Source organism: Cupressus sempervirens, chromosome 8 (genome assembly GCF_028749045.1).
Source record: "Cupressus sempervirens isolate cs-2001-9-10 chromosome 8, ASM2874904v1, whole genome shotgun sequence".
In the NCBI taxonomy this organism is placed as follows: Eukaryota; Viridiplantae; Streptophyta; class Pinopsida; order Cupressales; family Cupressaceae; genus Cupressus; species Cupressus sempervirens.
This window is the reverse complement of record NC_143125.1, coordinates 377,626,958-377,650,059: the sequence shown is the minus strand read 5'-3', so window position 1 is coordinate 377,650,059 and position 23,102 is coordinate 377,626,958. Positions and strand designations below refer to the sequence as shown.

The window sequence follows — 23,102 nt, the reverse complement described above, 5'->3', positions numbered from 1 at the left end:
AAGTCCATTGCTTCGACTCTTTCTTCTGATAAGAAGAAAGGTTTTCAGTCCAAGAAGTGTATGATGGATGGGAATGTTAAAGGGAAAGAAAAGGTTAAACCTAAATCCTCAAGTTCTCAGAAACATATTGTTGAAACAGAGTCGAAGTAGGAGAGTTCTGAGGGTTCTGAGAAGGATATCCTGGAGGAAGAGGAAGGGACAGATGTTGGGGAATCCAGCTCAAATTTGGAGGGATATCCAAAAACAAAAGGAAAATTTGATAAAGAAAAAGAGGAGGATACTTCAGAGGGTAACTTAGAATAGAGCATCTCTGACAATGAAGGTAATCACACTGTGTCCGGGGGGAGTGTTAAAGACAAAGATAACTTAACTGATGATCCAGTTACTACGAAGGATGTGGATCATATGGTTCTGGATTCTACTCTTGCTACGGAGACCGGGGAACAACAAAAGGAGGATCCAGTTCAACAAGAAGCCCCTGTTGAAAACAGAGAGGAGGTCCAGATGGTTAGGGAGGAACAAATGGATAAGGTTGATTCCCCTTTACATGAGAGTATTGATGAAATTTGTGATTCACCGCAGAGGGACAACAAGCTTTCCTTCTTACATTTTGCAAAGCTCAAAGCGGACTCTATTCTCCAAGTTGATTCTTGGATCTATAATGAAATTATGGGGCTGAAGAAGAAAGTGGAAATAATGCAACACAACCAAGATGCTGATCGGGCCATAATTAATCACTTGAGGTGCAAATGGGAGATATCCCTAAAAAACTTAAAGATTATGAGTTAAATCTTAGAATGCTCATCAAGGAAAGTGGTACAAAAATAGAGCAGGTAGCACTATTTCTTCAGAGGGCCCGAGTAAGAGGACAAGGCAAAGTTCGAGGAAGAAAGCCTTGCAAGCTACTGCGACTTCGGCTGCCACTTCCATTCAGAACACTGCTACGATCGGGAGGGAGGTTGTCAAGATGATTACAAAACTGCAATAGAAGCTTTGGGTCTTCTATGTTGTTTCTATTTATGTATAGGTCCTTTATCTGGTCTATGTTTTTGGTTTTGGTCCTGTTTTTTGGTAAAACTTTGTTTCAGGTTCTAGGTCCTTGTAAAACCTGGATACTTTTATTGAACTTTGCTAGTGGTTTTAGGTTCCTGTAAAACCTGATTTTCTTTCTGCTTTTCAATAGGTTTCAGGTCTATTCCTGGTGGTCTTAATTGCCTATCTTTCTTGTTTTTGTTAAAGGGTTTCGGGGCCCCTTCAAAACCTGCTTTTACCATAATCTAAAACATCACTTGGAATTAGTATGAAAAGCATTTTGGTAAATATGTGAAAACTCATTGCCAAAAGTATTTCGTAAGGGCTTAATTTATTTTTATGGAGAATCTTGACATTGTGGGGATTTGTTGTTGGCCATGCTGAGGACTACTCCATAAAGATTTGCTTGGGATTACTTCTTGTGAAGTAGAAAGTTAACATAGGACCACACTAGCGCATTGTTGAAGAGAAAGATCTTGTTTAGGTGAAGGTTTTTGAGCTCAGAAGATTTCTTGATAGTGGTGCACAAAATCTTGAAGCATTTTAGGAAACTTTATGAGGTGATAGGTTGGTCACTCGTAGCTTGTTGTAAAGTAGAAAGTTGACACAACCATAATAATTCTTGTTGACAAGCAAGATTTTGTTTAGGCAAAGGCTCTTGATTTTAGAAGACCTTTTGATAATGACATACAAAAGATTGAAGAACGCCATAAAGCTTCATGAAGAGTTGCTGAGTGTTTTTGACGCATCTAACTTTTTGATTAGTGGACAAGCCCATAAGGATTGAAAGAAGTCCAGCAAGACTTTATCCTCAATCTTAAGCCAATGAAGATGGGCTTTGATTTGAACTTCTTGTCAGAATGATAATCACTAATTTTCTTATGTTGACGAAGTTTGGCAACTTTCATTTGTAGAGTAGGTGATAATGGTTGTCTTGTATGAAAGATAGCAAAAGAGTGCTAGCTAGCACCTATAGATGTGTAAAAAGCAGGTGTGCTTGATAGCATCATTTCTCTACATTATCTAAGTAATCCCATGCAAGCATTTGGCTTCAAATTTAGAATAAAGATATTTAGAGTTAGCAAAGACATGTTGAGAAAAAATAATGTTTTTTCCTTTGGGTTATAAGTCACTGCTCAATGCAAAATCCAGTTGGAAAGTGACATCTTGGGGGCAATCACTCCATTGGTAAAGAGAAACGATGGGTAGAAGGAAATGAAATTTTAGCTAACAACATGACTTTGTCAAGCTATTTGAGAACCTTTTTATATCTATCAAGGAGGTTGACTATGGATATGATGTTGGCCAACCTTGGTATCATAGAGTCTTAATTTACTATGCATGTAGTTCTAAGGTTCTCTTTTTCCAACTTGCATTTTGTGGAAATTGTTGATAGAGCTCATACAATACTAGAGGCAAGCTTCATTCCTAAATATGGTTTCACTTGATTCTATTGCAAGTTGCCTCTATTGCGAAATGTAGGGGTGGGCCTTGGTCAATGCATTGCCATAAGGGCGATCCCTATTTCAAAGTGTATCTATGACCAAGGTGCCTTGCATATGGAATTTGAATCAGGGTTTGTGATATGGAACTTCTCATTCTTTGGCGTAAGGGAAATGCCTTCAATCTTCCATGAGCTCATGCATAATATACTAGAAGGTGATGTTGATGATATACTTGGAAAATTAAGATGAAGGCTATCATATCTATGACCTAAGGTTTGTTTTTGAACACATGTGGCACTACCAAGTAAGACTTAATCCTAGGAAGTGTCTTTGGAATTGATGGATGTAGACTTTTGAGATTCATTGTCTAATGACATGCCATTAAGGTAGATACTAAAGGATTGATGTTATTGTTAATATGCCACCAAAAACCATTTGCCAATTATGAAGCTTACGAGGTCAAATTCAATCTATAAGACAATTTAATATTTATTGCACAATTTGTTCAGTGCACATTGCCTTTTACATGATTGCTTTGGAAAGATGTCAAATTTTAATAGAATGAGGATTCTTAAAAAGCTTTGACAAAATGAAGGAATGCTTGTTGCATCACCTTGTCATGATGCCTATCATTCATGGGAAACCTATATTATTATTATATATTTTTGCTACCAATGTAGCTTTTGGTGGATGAATAGCGCAACATGGTGCAAATGGTAAAGATCATGCCATCTGCTACATTTGTCATACCTTGCTAGACCTTGAGACATGTTATACTTCTGTGGAGAAGCTTTGTCTAGTATTGGTATATACTTTGCAAAAATTAAGATATTATATAATACTTTTAAAGATTCGTCCTACGATTAAAGCTAACAATGAAGTAAACGCTAGAAAAATCTCATCTTTCGTTTTGTATTTGTGTGTGATGGTTTATGAATATGATCCTTTATCATGCCCCCATTTTGAGCCAAGGAAATAATTTATAATACAACCCGAATTGTCCAAATAACTTTGTCACAACATTGGAAAAAACAATGACATGTTTTATTATTAGAATAACATAGCTAGGAGTGATATTAGAAAGTGTTTTTCTTGTTGGATTTTAAAGGATCATTTTCTGCAAATGTAATAACACCACCATTTTTTTCTGTGTGTTCCAAATGCAGATTTGAATGTCATATAAACATGAAAAGAGGAGACATGTCTCTATATGGTAAATTATAAGTTAATCATCATTAGACAATATATTGACAATATGCTTGAGAGCATAATGTGTTCTATAACAATCCTCCCTAATTAAGAGGGAGTGTTAATGTTGTAGCTTCAAACGAATTGAATAGACCTAGAGATAATCCTTCTATGGTCATAGGTTAATCATCAATTAGACAAACTCTCCTATATGGTCTAATTGATTAACCAATGACCATAGAAGGATTATCTCTAGGTCTATTCAATTCGTTTGAAGCTACAACATTAACACTCCCTCTTCACTAGGGAGGATTGTTTAATGTGTTCTATAACAATCGAGTCTGTGCTGTGACCATTTTGTTCACCAAATATTTTATTGCCTGCCAACTTCTTGAGAGTTTCTTCCATGAGTCGTTGAGTATCATTGATTTGTGCCTGATTCCTCGCAAGTTCTCTTAGTAGTGCCCCGAGTTCGATAGTTGTGAGTTTCGGTTCAACAACCATTCTATCAACGAAATGGGTTCTTCTCTTCCGGCTATAAAATCTCATTCATTGTCCACAGGTTGGCAGGATCGAAGCTCTGATACCATTGTATTGTTTCGTTCTAGGTGCACTCCAGAATAGTGGTAGCTGCTAGTAGTCATACGGTTGTTTCTTGGAGGTCGTACGATTGCTTCTTGGAGGTCGTATGGTTGCTTCTGGAGGCCATACGGTTTCTTTTGGAGGTCGTACGGTTTCTACTTGGAGTTCGTACGATTACTTCTTGAGGTTGTACAATTGCTTCTTAGAGGCCGTACGGTTGCTTTTGGAGGCCGTACGGTATGTTCTGTTACACCACAGGGTATACAGGAGCCACACGGTGAATGCAGAATGAGTTAAGACAAGATGCTAGAACATGTATTTGCCAAACAATTAATGCTAGAGCAATGGAACCCAAAGATATATAACTATATATATAAATGAATCTATAACAAGATGGTGCGCAGATTTGCTAGATCCGAGCAAGTAATGTAGAATGGAATAGGGTGAGGGTTGAAGCCCATTGAAACTGGAAAGTCAAATAGGGAAGGTCTTTAACTTTCGAAATGGCGAACAACAGAGAACTCCAATAGGAATTCGTAGTGCAGATAACATAATCCAAAATTGCATACCTACGACTACCTACAAGCTGTGCTTAAATACCCATCGGGAAAATCTTCTGAGGGTGTACAAAGATAGCCGACGACTACACGTACCTACAGAAACAAAACTAAAATGGGTTTGAGATATTTTACATCAATCAACCCATTAACAAAGATTTGATTAATAATCTATTTTATGACGGGGATATTACATTAAGGCCTTCTATGTGGGCAAGGAAAAGGAGTAGTAGGAGTCGTCGTCATGCAAAAAGCTTTCTCTAGCTACTTGGATAAATTAACAGAGAAATCTACTAGCCATCAGGCAGAGTGTCAGACCTCCAATGATGGAGGAAATGCAAGAGTGGTTGAGCGCAATCAAGGACTTGGCCAGGGAACACTCCAAGTGGCTTATGAGATACGCCAACGTCCATGTCAACAGGCACGAGGAGCTTATTCCGATCATCGTCGCTGCTAAGACCCATAAAGCGAAATTAGGAAAGGGGAAGAAAGTGAAATGATATTTCTCTCGCTCTTTTGTATTCTATGAAATTGTAATTGATAATTGGCTTCTTGTCATTTGTCATTTTTGAGAAGACGAACCGATTTAGTTCCTTTCTGTAACGGTTCATCTCAGAATCCTAAATGTACTCAATAGAAAGATTAATGAAAGGTCGGTTAAATTTTGGTGTGAAACGCTTTAGGTTGCAGAGGCAAATTGAATGTGTTTTGTATCAATTATTTATTGTTCCATTGCTTGTCTTAGTTAGAAACGTCTCTTTGAGTTGAATTGAGCTAATGAACAAACAAAGCTTTGTTCCCTTGTTTTAATACAACAAACCAAAGATAATCATAGTATTGTTAGAGGTTAAAAGAGCTTCTTTCTAGTATTATTTCTTAAACTATTTCCTTACATTTTAGAGTTAAAAGCATTTTGTTAAGTATCTAATCCATATAAATAGAATTCACTATTGCATCACCAGATTTTGCGAGTTCATAAGATGTGTGGATTCACAAATTTGGTTAGTTTTAAGACCCAGATTCTAGCCTGAGTTAGTTCCTGTCTAGGCCTAACTTGGTTTTCCTCTCCTAGTCTCTGGTCAAGAACAAATCCCATCTTAGATTTAGAAACAAACAAATTCATTGTAAACCATAAACTCAAGGGAGCTGTACCTATAAATTCAGAGGGAAATTAGTTGTTCAATAACGGTTTCCCAACTGTTGTAATTAGTCATTGTTCATAGATATTGGGCATTTAAAGAGTTAATTATAAAGAACAATCTGTTTACCAACAATGACAAAGACAACTTATGATTTTGCATGATAGTATTACTAGAAAACAATCTATATGCATGGCATCGAAATGATGTTCAGTGATTGTATAATAGTTCCATCGGCAAACAATCCATGGCAACGTAGTAGACCATTGTTTGCAAAATCAGTATTAGCAACAAGCAATGTATTTAAATGGCAACATAGAAAGAAAGCAATGATTGCATAACCTATAATTGAATGTTGCGCTACCTAGAGCGGACTAGAGATCACTGGCCGTGATTTTGGTGAAATGCTAATTGGAAATGTTGGAAATGAAATCAATGGTACCAAAGTATTTGTTAGACTCACTAAAATTGTAGAGCTTCCCTGATGATTTTTGATTGTTAATGCATACTCGACTTGTTGCCATGAGATGGAATTTTGTAGAGTATAAAGAAACTTGAACAACAAAAAGGTACTTACGTGGTCTTGGCGAGAGCATAAATAAGCAGCCTGTAAACATACTCTCTGTTACAAGAAAGAGATTGAAGTGGTGGGTGCAAGCCAACTATTGGTCCAAAGAATATTTAAACTCCAACCAAATAAAAAAGTAACTCCATCAATTGAATTTTAAAGAATTATGAGCTCGATAAAAGATGACAATCGCTCAAACAATGAGGAGCCAATATTAAAGATATTCATAAAGGTAATCCTTCCTCATGATTTTAAAATATATTGGCATCATACTATTTGTGCCACCTCTATTTGTATGTACTGTATATACATAAATACATATATGTGCATAAATTTAATCACGCAATTCTTTTGTATCATTATATTGGTTTATGAACACACACACACATATACATGTAGGTGCAAGTACAAATGTTAAGATAACTTGGTGTCAATATATGGAAATATAATCAGGAGGCTACACAATGATCTCAGATAGATAAGGTAACAATTTTATATTGTTCAAATGTTTAATATTTTCTTGTGTTATGAACTTACTGGGTAGCTCATGGTTGTCCAAGGTATACTCATTAAATCCTTAACCAAGATGGTTAGAATCCATACCTGATGGCCTGTTGATGGAGTTTTGGTGCCCCAATCCTTAGCTTCCGTTTAGCAATACTTCCCCCCTTCGTCTTCTCCTGCATCCAAGAAGAATTTTCCCACGATAATAAGACACCTCAATTTAAATCAAGATAACTATAACCAAAAAGTTATTTCGTAATCATCACAATAGCTAACCACCATTTCCACTAAACAACCAACTTTTATAACTTTTTTGTAAAATAATAAATATTCATTTTTAGTTAAAATTGTAATGAACAACTGACAAGTCATCTTTACATGAATCAAAACGAACAACCATAATTTCCATTTCACATGATCATAACATTGAACTGGTTTATAACTATCCAACTAACATTCACAACAAATATATAATGGCTATATGATTATTTTAAATGGGCAAAAACTTGGGATGTAACAAAAGTACTATGCACAACAAACAACTTTTGCTTGTTTAGAGGCCAGCCTGTTCCTCTTGGTAGAGTGGATGAAATCGTATGGAAAATGACGAGCATTTTCAACTTAAGTCTATCTTTGCCATGCCATGTCCCTATCTAGCAAAATTTGCTTGAGTTAATGTAGCTCCATCCATCTTTAGCTCTAGTTTGCTAAATGTTAAACCATATAGATTAACAAAACAATCTAATGTATTTGAAGTAAAGCTAGTCACCTCAATTGAATACATATTTCAAACCTCCTCCGTTATCTTGCCATCATCTCTTCATAATTAAGAGGCACTCTTTGGGTGCATGGTTCTCCATATTTGGGATTTAGAGTATCGAACTGAGGTGTTCATGGTGCTTCATGGATGTGTTACAATGGGCTTGATTTTCTTTGTATATACGCTTAAATTAGGATCCTTGTTATCAATAACTTCATTCCAACATGTTGTTAAAGGTCTCATAAATCTCTCCGAGACTAGGAGAGTTTGATTAACACATGCGATGAATTGAAAATAGGTGAAATAGTTGAGATGAAGTAAAACTCAAATGACAGAGTGAAAGCTAATAAGAAAATTGAAAACACTTAACAAGTTACAAACATTAATAAATTTATTTATTTGACAATATAATGAAAAATTTGAATTCCTTTATCTTAAAGTGGATTAGTAATCATCATTGAGGGTATTTGGCTTCATACATTTACATTCATAGTGTTTGGATTAGTCCATCTAACCCCCACTTTGGATAAAGTGATGCAGGAGCATCCTGGGTTGCCTTGTTATCTTGCTCATTTTTGTTCATTTTTGCATGTGGATGCTGAGTTACCCAGTTTATGCCAAGTGACTCTTCATTCGACAAATCACCCAGTGTACGCCAAGTTACCCAGTGTACACCAAGTGACTCTTCATTTGCCAAGTTACTTAGTGTATGCCAAGTGACTCTTCATTTGCCAAGTTACCTAGTGTATGTCAAGTGACTCTTCATTGGCCACGCCAAGTGACTCTTCATTCACCACGCCAATTGACTCTTCATTCGCCAAGTTACCCAGTGTAGGCCAAGTGACTCTTCATTCCCTGAGTTACCCAGTGTATGCCAAGTGACTCTTCATTCGCTAAGTTACCCAGTGTACGCCAAGTGACTCTTCATTCGCTGAGTTATCCAGTGTACGCCAAGTGACTCTTCATTCGCCGAGTTACCCAATGTACACCAAGTGACTCTTTATTCGTCGAGTTACCCAGTGTATGCCAAGTGACTCTTTATTCGCCGAGTTACCCAGTGTACACCAAGTGACTCTTCATTCGCCGAGTTACCCAGTGTACGTCAAGTGACTCTTCATTTGCCGAGTTACCCAGTGTACGCCAAGTGACTCTTCATTCGCCGAGTTACCAAGTGTATGCCAAGTGACTCTTCATTCGTCGAGTTACCTAGTGTATGCTTAGTGTCAGTATTTGGACCTGATTTTTGCGAGCTGACTTGTGGGATTTATTTTGTTCACGAGATTTATGTTAAGATATTTTCTTGGGATGCATCCAGATTGTTGTTGGGTTGGCCTTCCTCTTATGTAATGTTTTAGAATAATCTGTAAGCCATTTTGGCAAGTATATATAGAGTGTTTAGGCTTAGAGTTAGGTAAGTTTTTTGGGAAGAAGATTAGAGGGCAGAACTGAAAGTGCGAATTTCCAGTTGGATCTTTGAATGTGAATGTATTTGTAATTGGCCGTAACCTAGAAGGCCTTACAGCTGGGCATGTATGAAGATATTTTGATGAATCAATAAAAGTATTTCACTCTTCTTCCTCCTTTGGTTGTTGTTCTTTGTGTTTGCTTTCGTTGTGTTAACTCTTGCAGGGTGGTTTGGATAGCTGGGTGAGCCTTTGGGCCTAGTTATTCATCCTTTTGCCTACGTCAGTTGGTATCAGAGCTTGAGGTTTGTCCTCATGGAGATTGGATCGTGTAGAACCTTGATTTGGGATTTGGTTGTAGGGTGGCAGATCTGTGGATTTGACCTATAACTTGCCAAAGGTTACGATCTTACAGGAACTTGATTTGTAAAGATTGTTCATGGTAGAGGAAATAATGTTGATAATGCTATATTGGATCAATGGAGACAAATTGCAGCTAGATTAGATGCTGTGGAGACAGCCCAGAGGAGAGGAGCACATCTTGATGATGTAAGTGATGATGAAGCAGCAACACCAAACCATAATCCAGAATCAGAAGAAGATCAAGATGAGGAAAGATTGTTGCAAATATTATCTAGGGCAAATTCAAAGCTTGTTGTAGAAGTTGTTCCTTATGATGGAAAACTAGATACCAATGCTGTGTTGGATTGGATCTCTGATATGGAGAAGTTCTTTGAGTATGAAAACACTCTTGATAATAGAAAGGTGAAGATTGCAGTCACTAGGTTGAAAGGTCATGCATCACTATGGTGGGAGCACTCGCAAACTGATAGACAAAGGAGAGGAAAGGAGAAGATCAGAACTTGGTCAAAGATGGTGAACAAGGTAAAGAACAAATTCCTTCCTGCTGATTACCAAGTTAACTTGTTGAGCAAGATGCAAAATTTGAAATAAAAGGACATGACCGTGAAAGAATATGCCGAGGAATTCTATAGATTGGACATGAGATCTGGACATTTGGATGATGATGTTGAGAAAATTGCAAGGTACATTAATGGATTGAGATTTGGAATTTAGGATGAAATAAGTTTTGTGAAGTTGGAAAGTGTAGAAGAAGCATATCAATATGCCTTAAAAGCTGAGGAGATCTTGACAAAGAAGCATGAACAAAGACAAAGAGGTAGAGGTGGTAGATTCCAGAGAGGCAGAGGTAGATCTTATGAAGAAAGTGGCAGATCTGACAGTTCTATGTAGGATAAAGGCAAATCTGAATGGAAGAATGATGACAAAGGCAAGACTGAATGGAAAAGTGGTAATTCTTATCGAGGAAGAGGTAATTCCTATTCTAGAGGTGGATTTCTTGGTAATTGTTTTAGATGTGGTAAAGAGGGACATAGGTCTTTTGAATGTAGATCTTTTGAAAGTAGGCAAGGTAACAGAAATGTTGTGATTCAAGAAGATGATGAGGGTTCACCAAGTGGACCTGAGGCTGGATAAAATCTAATGGTGAGAAGAACTTTATGTAATAAGGGAAGTGATGAGGAACCTGTTTTAAGAAGTCCTTTCAAGACTAGATGTAAGATGGCTGGAAAATGCTGCAAGGTGATTATTGACAGTGGAAGTTCCTCAAATTTGGCATCAGAAGCGTTGGTTACCAAGTTGCAGTTGCAGAGGCTGAAACATCCCAAACCTTATCATGTTTCATGGATCAAAGATGAGCATAAGATATTGGTAAGCGAGCAATGCCTTGTGAAGTTCAAAATTGGACATGACTTTGATGAAGTTTTGTGTGATATTATGTCCATGGATTGTTGTCATATTTTGTTGGGTAGACCTTGGCAATATGATAGATATGCTGTACATGATGGAAGATTGAATCAATATACTCTTTAGGTAAATGGGAAGAAAAAAACATTACTGCCTTTGATTGAAAGTGCAGATGAGGTTAATTGTATTGCTGTAAAAATTGCATGGTTAATGGGAAACAATTTGAAAAGAAAATGAAAAAGAATCAAGTTTGTTTTGCCATAGTTCCTAGAGGACTGAGTGTTGGTAGTAATGAGCGAGCAACAAAAGCTAGTAATGACCGAGTGACAACAGATAGTGATAGCCGAGTGCCAGTAGAAATTACCAAATTGCTGAATGAGTATAAAGAAATTATTGCTGATGATATTCCTGATGGTTTACCTCCAGTAAGAAGTATAAGTCATTGTATGGATTTGATCCTTGAAGCTAGTTTGCCAAACGAAACACCATATAGATTGACACCTACAGAGAATGAAGAACTTAATAGACAACTGCATGAGTTGTTGCAGAAAGGTTTGATCAGAGATTGCTCGAGTCCATGTGTTGTACCTTCTGTATTAGCACCTAATAAGAATGGAGAATGGAGAATGTGTACTGATTCCAGAGCTATTAACAAAATCACAGTGAAATATAGGTTTCCTATGCCAAGGATGGATGACATAATGGATTGTTTGAGTGGAGAAAAGTATTTTACCAAGATTGATTTGAAGAGTGGCTATCATCAGATCAGAATTAGAGAAGGTGATGAATGGAAGACTGCTTTCAAGACAAAAGATGATTTGTATGAATGGTTGGTTATGCCTTTTGGTTTGACTAATGCACCAAGTACTTTCATGGGTTGATGAATGAAGTTCTGAAAAGATTCTTGGGTAAGTTTGTGATTGTTTATTTGGATGATATTCTGATATTCAACAAGACTAAGGAAGAACATCTTGAGCATATTAGACAAGTATTGTAGAGGTTGAAAAAGGAAAAGTTGCTGGTTAATCTGAAAAAGTGTTCTTTTATGCAAGAGGAGATTGTGTATTTGGGATTTGTGATTTCAGCTGATGGATTGAAGATGGATTCTGAGAAGGTTAAAGTAATTTTGGAATGGCCTACACCTGAGAATGTGGGTGAAGTAAGATCATTTCATGGTTTGGCTAGTTTTTACAGAAGTTTATAAATAATTTCAGTACTGTTTGTAATGCTATGACTGAAACAATGAGGGGAGATAAAAAGGAATTCAAGTGGACACATGGAGCTGATAAGAGTTTTGAGACTTTGAGACAAAAGGTTGCTGGATTACTTGTATTGACTTTGCCTGATTTTAACAAAGTATTTCAAGTTGAATGTGATGCAAGTGGTAGTGCAATAGGAACTGTATTAAATCAAGAAGGTAAACCTGTTGCTTTCTTTAGTGAAAAGTTGAATGATGCTAAAAGGAAATATTCTGTATATAATCAAGAGTTTTATGCTATTGTTCAAGCCTTGAAGAAGTGGAGACATTATTTGATTCCTAAAGAGTTTTTGCTGTATATTGATCATAAAGTTTTACAATACTTGGGAAGTTAACATAAATTGAATCAAAGACATATGAAGTGGGTTGAGTACTTGCAGAGTTTTACATTTGTGATCAAGCATAAGAGTGGAGTTACTAATAGAGTTGCTGATGCATTAAGTAGAAGACGTTCTTTGTTGACTGAAATGAAGGTTGAAGTTCTTGGTTTTGATAAAATGAAAGAATTGTATGATGCTGATCCTGATTTTTCTGATGCGTAGAGAGAGTGCAAAGCACCAAATCTGACAGACCACATAAGTAAGTATGATGAATATTTCATTCAAGAAGGTATGTTGTTCAAAGGTATTCAGTTGTGTATTCCTAGAAGTCCTATGAGGTTGAATCTGATTAAAGAAAAGCATAGTGGTGGATTAGTTAGACATTTTGGAATTGATAAGACATTGAGTTTGCTGAAAGAGAAGTATTATTGGCCATAAATCTATAAGGATGTTCAGAAATTTGTAAAGAGTTGCGGAGTTTGTCAAGTTGCAAAGGGAGTGAGTCAAAATACTGGTTTGTATACATGTATTACTGTTTCTGAGAAACCTTGGACTGACATCAGTATGGATTTTGTTCTTGGATTGCCTAAGATAGTGAAGGGGTATGATTCTATATTTGTTGTAGTGGACAAATTTTCTAAGATGGCTCATTTCATACCATGTAAGAAGACATCAGATGCTGAGCATGTTGTTGAACTTTTCTTTAAAGAGATTGTGAGATTGCATGGATTACCAAGAAGTATTATTTCAGACAGAGATAGTAAGTTTGTTGGTTATTTTTGGAAGACTTTGTAGAAGAAGATGAGTACTGAGTTGACGTTCAGTTCTACATTCCATCCATAGACAGATGAATAGACAGAGGTTGTGAATAGAAGCTTGGAAAATTTGCTGAGATGTTTAGTTGGGAATAAGCCAAGTAATTGGGAGATGGTATTGGCACAAGTTGAATTTGCATATAATAATTCTATGAATAGGAGTATAGGGAAGACACCTTTTGAGATTGTTACCGGAATGCATCCTAGAGGTATATTAGATTTGAGAGATGTTGGTGAAGAAAAGCGCTGCAGGAGAAGAATTTGCTGATTTTATGGAGTCTTTGCATAAGGAAGTGAAGTTGAGGTTGGAACAAAGTAATCAGAAGTATAAGAAGAATGCTGATTAGTCTAGAAGACACTATGATTTTCAAGTTGGTGATGAGGTGATGGTTCATCTATAGAAAGGAAGGTTCCTAGTTGGAACATATAGTAAGTTGAAGATGAAGAAATTTGGACCTTGTAAAATTTTGAAGAAGTTTGACAGTGGTAGTGCTTATGAAGTTGAGTTACCTAATGACATGGATATATCTCCTATATTCAATATTGCTGATTTTTATAAGTATCATGAGTTAGATGATGAAGTTGTTGTATTAGAAGATTATCTTAAGAAGCAGATTGAAGAAGTTGAACAGATATTGGATTAGAGAGTTGGTAGGAGCACAAGAGGAAAAATTATTATGAATATTTGGTAAAATGGAAGAACAGGCTTATTGAAGATGCTTTATGGATTTCTCAATCTGAGTTGGATTCCGCTCAAATTGTGACATCTCAATGATTTAGGAGAATCATTTCTTTCAACCCCAGTTGTCTGATGTAGGAGCATCCTGGGTTGCTTTGTTATCTTGCTCATTTTTGTTCATTTTGCATGTGGATGCTGAGTTATCCAGTGTATTCCAAGTGACTCTTCATTCGACGAGTTACCAAGTGTACACCAAGTGACTTTTCTGCTCAAATTGTGACATCTCAATGATTTAGGAGAATCATTTCTTTCAACCCCAGTTGTTTGATGTAGGAGCATCCTCGGTTGCTTTGTTATCCTGCTCATTTTTGTTCATTTTGCATGTGGATGCTGAGTTACCCAGTGTATTTCAAGTGACTCTTCATTCGACAAGTTACCAAGTGTACACCAAGTGACTTTTCATTCGTCGAGTTACCTAGTGTATGCCAAGTGACTCTTCATTCGCTGAGTTACCCAGTGTACGCCAAGTGACTCTTGATTCGCCGAGTTACCCAGTGTACGCCAAGTGACTCTTCATTCGCTGAGTTACCCAGTGTACACCAAGTGACTCTTCATTCACCAAGTTACCTAGTGTACGCCAAGTGACTTTTCATTCGCCAAGTTACCCATTGTATGCCAAGTGTATGCCAAATGACTCTTCATTCACCAAGTTACTTGTGTACGCCAAGTGACTCTTCATTCGTTGAGTTACCTAGTGTACGCGAAGTGACTCTTCATTCGCCGAGTTACCCAGTGTACGCCAAGTGACTCTTCATTCGCTAAGTTACCCAATGTATGCTGAGTGTCAGCATTTGGACGTGATTTCTGCGAGCCGACTTGCGGGATTTATTTTGTTTGCAACATTTATGTTAAGATATTTTCTTGGGATGCGTCCAGACCGTTGTTGGGTCGGCCTTCCTCTTATGTAATGTTCTAGAATAATCTGTGAGCCATTTTGGCAAGTATATATAGAGTGTTTAGGCTTAGAGTTAGGTAAGTTTTTGGGAAGAAGATTAGAGGGCAGAACTGAAAGTGCGAATTTCCAGTTGGATGTTTGAATGTGAATGTATTTATAATTGGCTGTAACCCTAAAGGCCTTACAGCTAGGCATGTATGAAGATATTTTGATAAATCAATAAAAGTTTCTGTTCTTTGTGTTTGCTTCTGTTGTGTTAACTCTTGTGAGGTAGTTTGGATCAGTGTTACGGGACTCGGACTCGCCTCTGACTCGGAAAGTCAAAATCCGACTCGGACTCGGACTCGGCTAGGACTCGGCAAGGACTCGGAAAATCATACAAGTATAATAACGAACTTTTGAAAGAAAAAATGAATAACATAATATAAAGTTGAAGATTTAAGATTTAAAATTCAATTCTTAATAGATTCTTGACATGCCACATCATTTTCAGAATTCATATACATTGTAAAAAACATCTTCCGGAAATCTCTATCTTTTTAAATTTAAAAAAAAAAAAATTCAGAGTCCTGGGCTCTGGACTCGCCCAGGACTAGAGTCCTTGGACTCGGCGAGTCCATGTGGACTCTGCCAGGACTCGGCCGAGTCCGAGTCCAGAGGCAGATTGCCTCGGAAACATGGACTCTGCCTCGGACTCGCAGAGTCCTGGCATGACTCGGCGAGTCCCATAACACTGGTTTGGATAGCTGGGTGAGCCTTTGGCCCTAGTTATTCATCCTTTTGCTTGAGTCATAAAGTATCATTAATTGTAGAGGCTTTTGCACGCAAACAACCTCGCTAGAAAAATGAAGTAACTAACATATTTATTCTCTACGAGTTTGAGGAATTCCTTGCTCAAAAAGGTCTTGAAGGGAGCGAATGAGTAGTGGTGTTTGCAAATGAACATTTTCATATTTCTTTCTTTTTCCACTTATGCCTTCACCAATCCATCTTCCTTATGTTTGTCAATGCATTGTTAAGCAACACGGAGTTTGGAAAGTGTCCTTGTAAGCACCCTCCACCATCATATTAACTCACAGACATGAGCCAAATTTGTGATCACTTGTACAATGTTTGAGGCCTCAAGCTTGTCTACTAGCTCCTTTAAGATCTAAAATAAGAAGCTTGCATTGTTGGAAGATTTAAATAAATATACAGCTGTAATGTCCCCATTTCCTAGGTCAATATCTTTTGCAGAGGTAAACCCATCAGTAGGGAGTCCATAAGCTAATACAGCGGATAGGGAGTCCATCTAAGGGTTTTGTGGCCCTTTTGGTCCTTTGGGATGTTTGTGTGGCGTTTTGGGTGCTCAGAAACAATCTCTTATTTTTTAGGATGAGACTGCGAGTTAGCCCAGGTGCATCAGCAGTTTTGAGTTGGATGGCGTAGGTGTTGGTTTTGAATTATTAAAGTTAATTTAATTAACTTAATTATGCATCTTTTCTATGCAAGACTCAGCTTAGAAGTCTTTTACAATAGATATTGCACTTGAAATTCAATGTTGCTTTTTTCAGAGCTCTTTGTCTGAAGTAAAAGAGAAGGGTTCTTATCTTTTCCATTATGCAGACCAATTAAGATGTCAGAGCTATATTAGCTTTCCTCATTAGAACTAGACCCTCAACCAATACCAATGACCTTATTAGGAGAATCAGAACATAGCTATCCTGAAATCTTGCCCAGAAGGTTCTATTTAGACATCTAACAATTGTTGATTTGCAGATAAAGAGTACAGAAATGTCCGGAATAATCTAATTGGGAAAGTGTTTTAAGAGAGTGAATAATTCACAATATCGATAGCAATGCAATCCAAAAAATTCAGATTCTCGCATAAGATGTTGCAAACTTGAAAGCAGCTGGACCTGGGAACAGAGGCACCCCAGAAAATGCAAGCAGGAACTCTCAAAATGGCTGCTGCTTTTCAAGGTTCATGTAAAATTTCTAGAAATTGTGGGGCAAAGCAGATAGGTAGCATAGAACAAATACAGTTTTCTCGGATAACATACAATTCTTTCTTCTACTATCCATTTGAGGGTGCGACTCCAAGTAATCCTTCAAGTTTAAAGAATTGCTATCAAATTTCCTTTTGCAGTCGAACTGGATACAAATTGCCACACTTTATAAAAAAAATAGACTTCTATCTTCTTTGAGTTCTCAATGCAAGTTTTTCCAAGGTCTAAACCACTTTAAAAGATGGCTTTCGACATATTTCACATATGTTCAAATGTAAATTTATCCCATCTGAGATCTCAATGCAAGATCTTCCAAGGTCTAAACCACTTTAAAAGATGGCCTTTTGAAACACAATTCACATTTGTTCAAATGCACAAACACTTATTGATGGAGTCAATGGTACAACTATCTGTTGAAATCCAATGGGTTTACATTGAGTATGTTTTGTTTAGGATGATGTCCAGGTCCTATATTTATCTCCATCTTACAGTTCTTGTCATTAGTGCTCTTTACTTTGGTTGTAACTTTGGCTTGTAGATTATGGGGGCAATCCCCTTGATTTGAGGGGTATAGCGCTATAGTGAGTGCAAATTTTATATCTCTGGATTTGGGTCAAAATTGGCTGGTCATTGAGGACTTGAATTCTAGAGATATATAGAATAAGCAGATCCTAGTTGAGGTGCTTAAGTGGCAATTATGGGGAATTTGGATCAGGTGGATACTGGACAATTGGTTGTTCATCCCATATTTTAATACCAGATGGATGCAGCCCAGGTGAGATTTTGGTTTACGTTTTCGGTTTTCCTCAATGTTGCTAGAGATGCCTAGGAGTAGTTGGTACTTCTTTGAAAGGAAGAGTTTATCAGTAACATGGTAGAAGTAACAAAAAAGGAAAGTGTAAAGGATTCAAGGGTATCAGAGATAACTTGAATGCACAGACCAATCTGAATTTGTTCTCTCATGTTGCAAATATATTGAGTACATAAGACGGAAATGGCTAGGATCCATTGAAATGTGTTTTAAGTTTCCTTAATCACATCATTCTTTATCACTTATAACCTAAGTTGCTGATTTGGGTGCGGATGTCGATGTGGGTACGAGAATCAGTTGCAAGACTGCGTGAATTTTTTGGGGGGTTTTGGATGAGTCTGGGTGTGTTTATAGATATACACAAGAAATATACAGAATTAAATCATTTGATAGTATGATACTTCATCATTGATCAAGATAAGTATTTAATGCCAATTGATAGTTCATTAAATATCTAAATTATCAAAGTAATTTAATATTGCTAAATGGATTTGAAATAATTATAAAAAGATTGATACATCTATCAAATGTAAATTATATCTAAATATATGCATAATTTTTAATAATATAGTTTAATATTATTCACATAAAACTTATGATAGTTTAATATTCTGGACAGAAAATTCATATTTATATCTGTCATAAATAGTTAACTGGTTTAAGAGTTTTTAAAATAATTATATAAATAAATAATAATTTATCACAATAACAAAGGACTTGAGTAATTTCGACGTCCTCATTTAAAATGCAGCTGTTCATATCTGTTTCAATGTCATTCATGGGCATTATATGTGCCCAATAGTCGTATAAGGCATCCTCCTTGGATGAATAACTTAGACCAGTAGAAGCTGTAGAACCTGCTGTCCACAAAACTGAATCATAGCCTGCAATATTTTTAAAATATTCCCCAACTCTTTTGCAGACTATTCCACCACACTCATTATATGATATAACTAGAAGGATAAATTTGAGGCCCACAGAATTGGAAATGCTCTGACAAAAAAGAGATATTTAGGAACAAGGCTTTCGCATGAAATGCTCCCAGTGTGGAACAGATTCAATGTTGAGAACCTGCAACTAAACCGTATGCTCAACCAATTTGCTTCCATTGGCAGAGAAATAATTGACAAGATATTAACCAGCCAGTATTTTATTTAAAATCCACCTGGATGCCCAGGTATGCTTCCTGGAGGTGCCCATGAAGTGCATCACAGGGCTGTGGATGCACTGTGGATGAACTGAACACATCCACAGCCCTGGGATGCGCTTCCAGAGAGCATCCGGCTCTGGCTCTGGACGCATCCACTTTCACATGCAGGGTGGGGGGGAGAGAATAGGTAACTTAGCTTACAACAATGATAACCCATTGTGGGTTTTGCTGCAATCTTAACCTAATAGTATACATTACACCTGGATTATCCTATAAATAGCTCTGACTTGGGCATGAAATCACATGTGAAGTAGCCTTATCAAGGCTTTGTCAATTTGGTTACCAGTGTAATTTTTATTTGCTTTGTTTTTGTACTTTCATCTGTTCTATTCTGTGTTTCCTTATCTTTTCATCTTCCTGTTGTATATGGAAAAAGGATGAGAGATCCACACCACATGGACATGGGTTCTTACAAGGTACATCTTGGATTCAAATCCTTACCATATGATTTGGTCTTTTCTGTTTAGGGGCCGCGAGTTAGTTATGTGGGTTTATACACAGCCACTTCTTCCTTCATTTAGAAAGGTGTATTATTGAAAGTGAGTGGTTTTAGGTTGAAGTATTAATAGTGGTTGAGATGACCTGTAAAATGTGTAAATACTAAAAGATTCAATGCACTACAAGTCACATACCAAAGGATTTGTTTTTTTTGGGTAGCTATAGGTTTTGATTTAAATTGTTCCGATTCTCCACTTCCTTATAATCCATTGGAGGGTCAAAAATCTATTTACTGCAAGTTAAGGCACAAAACTGATTAATGCTGGGATCTTTTATATGCTAATCTGCAGGGGCAGTGAGGAAATTGGAATTGAATCATGTTTGCCTGTAGTCACATTTTCTATTCGCACAATAGGTGATCCCTTCCTTTAATTCCTAAGTTCAAAGTTTTGGGTAGAATTTTCAATGCCTTGGACACAGAGTCCCTTTAATGGGCAACTGGTTACCCGGCCACCCAGTGCTCTACTCCTGATGGCCCTTCCTTAGTTAGTCCCTTCCTTCTCCCCATCCCCCTACCTCCAGGCTAGCAGCTTCATTCAACTATCCAGTAGAGAACTAAACAATTGATGGAGGTACGGCCGTCCGAGATCAGCCCCGGAGGGAGTATCGTCACTGGAACACCTGCCAAGGGTCTAGCTGCCCTTCTAATATGCATATGGTCTATGGATGCTTTGAATTCAAATGTTCTATATACTGTAATCTTTTATCCATGGATTGTATAGCTATTTTCTTTTTGCACAATGGGTGATCCCTTCCATAATTCCTAAGTTCAAAGTTTTGGCTAGAATTTTCAGTGTCTTGGACACAGTCCTTTTTGATTCTAATATGCATATGCTCTAAGAATGCTTTGAACTCAAATGTTCTGTATACTGTAATGTTTTATCCGTGGATTGTATAGTTATCTGTTAGTAGGGAGGTTATGTTTAACAGTATTGAGAATAGCAAGGATTGCAGGATGAAAAATATATAGCATGTGGTTTTCATGGATATGAGTTAAGCTGTTTGCTTTCATGATGATCTTGGCATTCATGTTTCAGTATTGAAAACGACAACTTTACCACATTTTATTTTTGCAGACACCTGATTAATAATTAGCCTGTAAATTGAGCAACTCATAAAAATTTGAAGTGCAAAATAATGGGAGATGGTAGAGAATGTAATCAGATGGGTTCTTCCGACAATATGGATGATGATAGTGGACTTGAGCTCAGCTTGGGTCTATCTTGTGGAGGGTCTGGTTGTAAAACAAAGGTTAAAGATGGTTTGAAGGAGATTTATTCAGAACAAGGAGCTGGCGACCAGGTGAAAAGTGGAAAAATGAGTGGAGATACATTTGTAAAAGTTGACCTTTGTGGAAGCACTGCCAAAGAGGATAGTGAGGTTAAGCAATTAAGTGAGCCAGTCCCTCCAGCACAACAGAGTTTTTGGATGAATCTTGGAAATGCTGCTGCAAAGGAAACTGAGAATTCAGCAGAACTGCATGCGAATCAAGTGCAGTTCCCAGGGTTTAGAGAGCCATGGTTCACTGGAGAAACTTCTATACAAAAAACATCTGCAGACACAGAGAAATCGAAAAGAGATAAGCAAGATAGAATGGCAATATATAAACAGCAATCTGAGGTACAGGAACCAGTAATCACAGGAGAGTCAGCTGAAGAAAAGTGGCAGGAGGCAAGGAAAAAGCAGAAAATGACTGTTGAGGAACAGAAGCAACAGACCAAAGGTGACAAAGAGGACGATAGGGATGATCCACATTATAAGTCCAAATCAGGAATTCCTTCTCATTTGAAAAGCTCTCCCATTTCTGCAAACGCTGAGGAGGCTTCCTCATCTGAGAATGAAGACACTGCAGATTCTGAAGTAGAGGCTTCTTTGTCAAGAACAGTTTCTCCTATTGTAAAGTACAATATGAAACAACCCATGGCATCAGTAAGTGATGCTTCAGATAAAAATGAAAATCAAATGCCTATTACAAGAACCATGGTTATTGGAAATGACATAAATAAAGAACATAACAGTACATCATCTATTTCACCTGTTGCAATAGCAAGCACATCACTTCCCTACTCTCTTCCATCCTTTAAAGTGGGGCATGCACCTTACACTCATTCATTTCAGATGGCTACTAATCCCAGCGCTGCATTTTCATCTGGGTTTTCATTGCCATACCTAATGCAATTCGCACCACCAATAGTAAATGGACCAGAAAGATCTGCTGCTCATCCTGCAAATTCTACTAGTGTTCAGCTACCTCCTGTTTATGCACCAGTCCATCTTCCAGCCCTTGAGACACCACCATCTTGGGTGTCAGTTTCTCATTCTCATCAACCTCTTATGTTTGGCTCAAAAACTATTGGAGGCACAAGGAAGTCTTCAGAGCATGCAGATGATGAGTCAAAAAGTTCTCAAGGTGAATAGAAATATCTCCCTTTAATAATTATTAAATATTATCTCGAACTTTCAATTTTGTTACTGTATGTATTTGAGTATGGGCACGAATCACATGCTTGTCTTGTAGCTGCGGTATTTCTACCAATTTCGGTTTTCTTTTGATTTCTATATTATGATGGCATGCCAAAAGATAAAAAAAGTTTCCATTTCCTTGGAATATTATTGGGGACACAAAATGCACAAACGAAAATTTAAAAAAAAAGAAAAAACAAGAAAACTGATGTTTTTTTAACAAATAAAATTATCCTGTTCACATAGAGAGGGAGGGAGTGAAAGTAAATGGGAGTGTACCCCACAAATTTGAAATATGTATTTTTCTCATTAATTTTGAGATTTCTGAAACAGTAATCATTATAATTGTATTATAATTCTCTTTAACAATGCCAGGATAATAATGAACTCCTTCATGCAATAAATTATGAAACACATAAGATTAATAAGACCTTACCCTACCATTCTCCTTGACCAGAGACTAGTCTGTGCAGAAAATAGTAATGACAATTGAGAACGCCAGTCTCCCTAACCCCTTAAAATACCTTATAAGTTTACAGCAGTGTCTACGATTGTGCCTGGCAAGACTTGAAAGTATTTTTGCTCCTACTATAGTCATTCAGATTGGCTGGCTGTTGAAGGCCCGATCACGGGAACCAAGAATTATATTTGGCTACAAAGAACCTCATTTAATGATTATGATCATTGTTACTCAATCAGGCCAGACTTAATCATTCAGGTTGGTCTTGAAGTGGCTGATCACTGGACAAAAGATAGGAGTGGCAAGATTGGGAAGTACCTTTTTCTTCCACTATAGACATTCAAATTGGCTGGCTGTTGAAGACCTGATTGAGAGAACCAAAGGATCCCACATTATTCAATTGAAAGGGAGGATGAGATGGTGTGGATGGCCTCTTCTTCCAGGAACTACAGTTTTTCTTTAGGATACAATTCTTTTCTTGCTTTGCGCTTAGATCTTTTCAAATGACACCTATTTGAAACCACTCTCTTCTGCCAAAGGTCAACTTGTCGAAACAAGATCGTGACTGGGGATTGCTTAACAAAGAGAGGTTTTATGATTCCCAGCATGTGTTGGCTTTGGGGCAAGATGCTGAACCTGTGACCCACCTACTCATTCGTTGCACCTATGCTAATCAAAATTATGATAAGCTCATAAATAC

At 37.2% G+C, this 23,102-nt stretch overlaps 1 protein-coding gene across 3 annotated transcripts in view; it reads left to right on the top strand.

Annotated features, from left to right (window-relative positions):
* The window catches only part of NINJA (Putative interactor of JAZ), a 133,932-nt gene that overhangs the window by 4,321 nt on the left and 106,509 nt on the right, over nt 1-23,102 (top strand). For all 3 annotated transcript variants that reach the window (XR_016355548.1, XM_089797797.1, XM_089797796.1), the window contains exon 2: nt 20,556-21,889. Coding sequence is in view for 2 of the 3 variants with exons in the window: in XM_089797797.1 (XP_089653923.1) it covers nt 20,617-21,889 (1,273 nt within the window). In the remaining variant the exon portion in view is untranslated. The remainder of the gene's footprint in view (nt 1-20,555; nt 21,890-23,102) is intronic.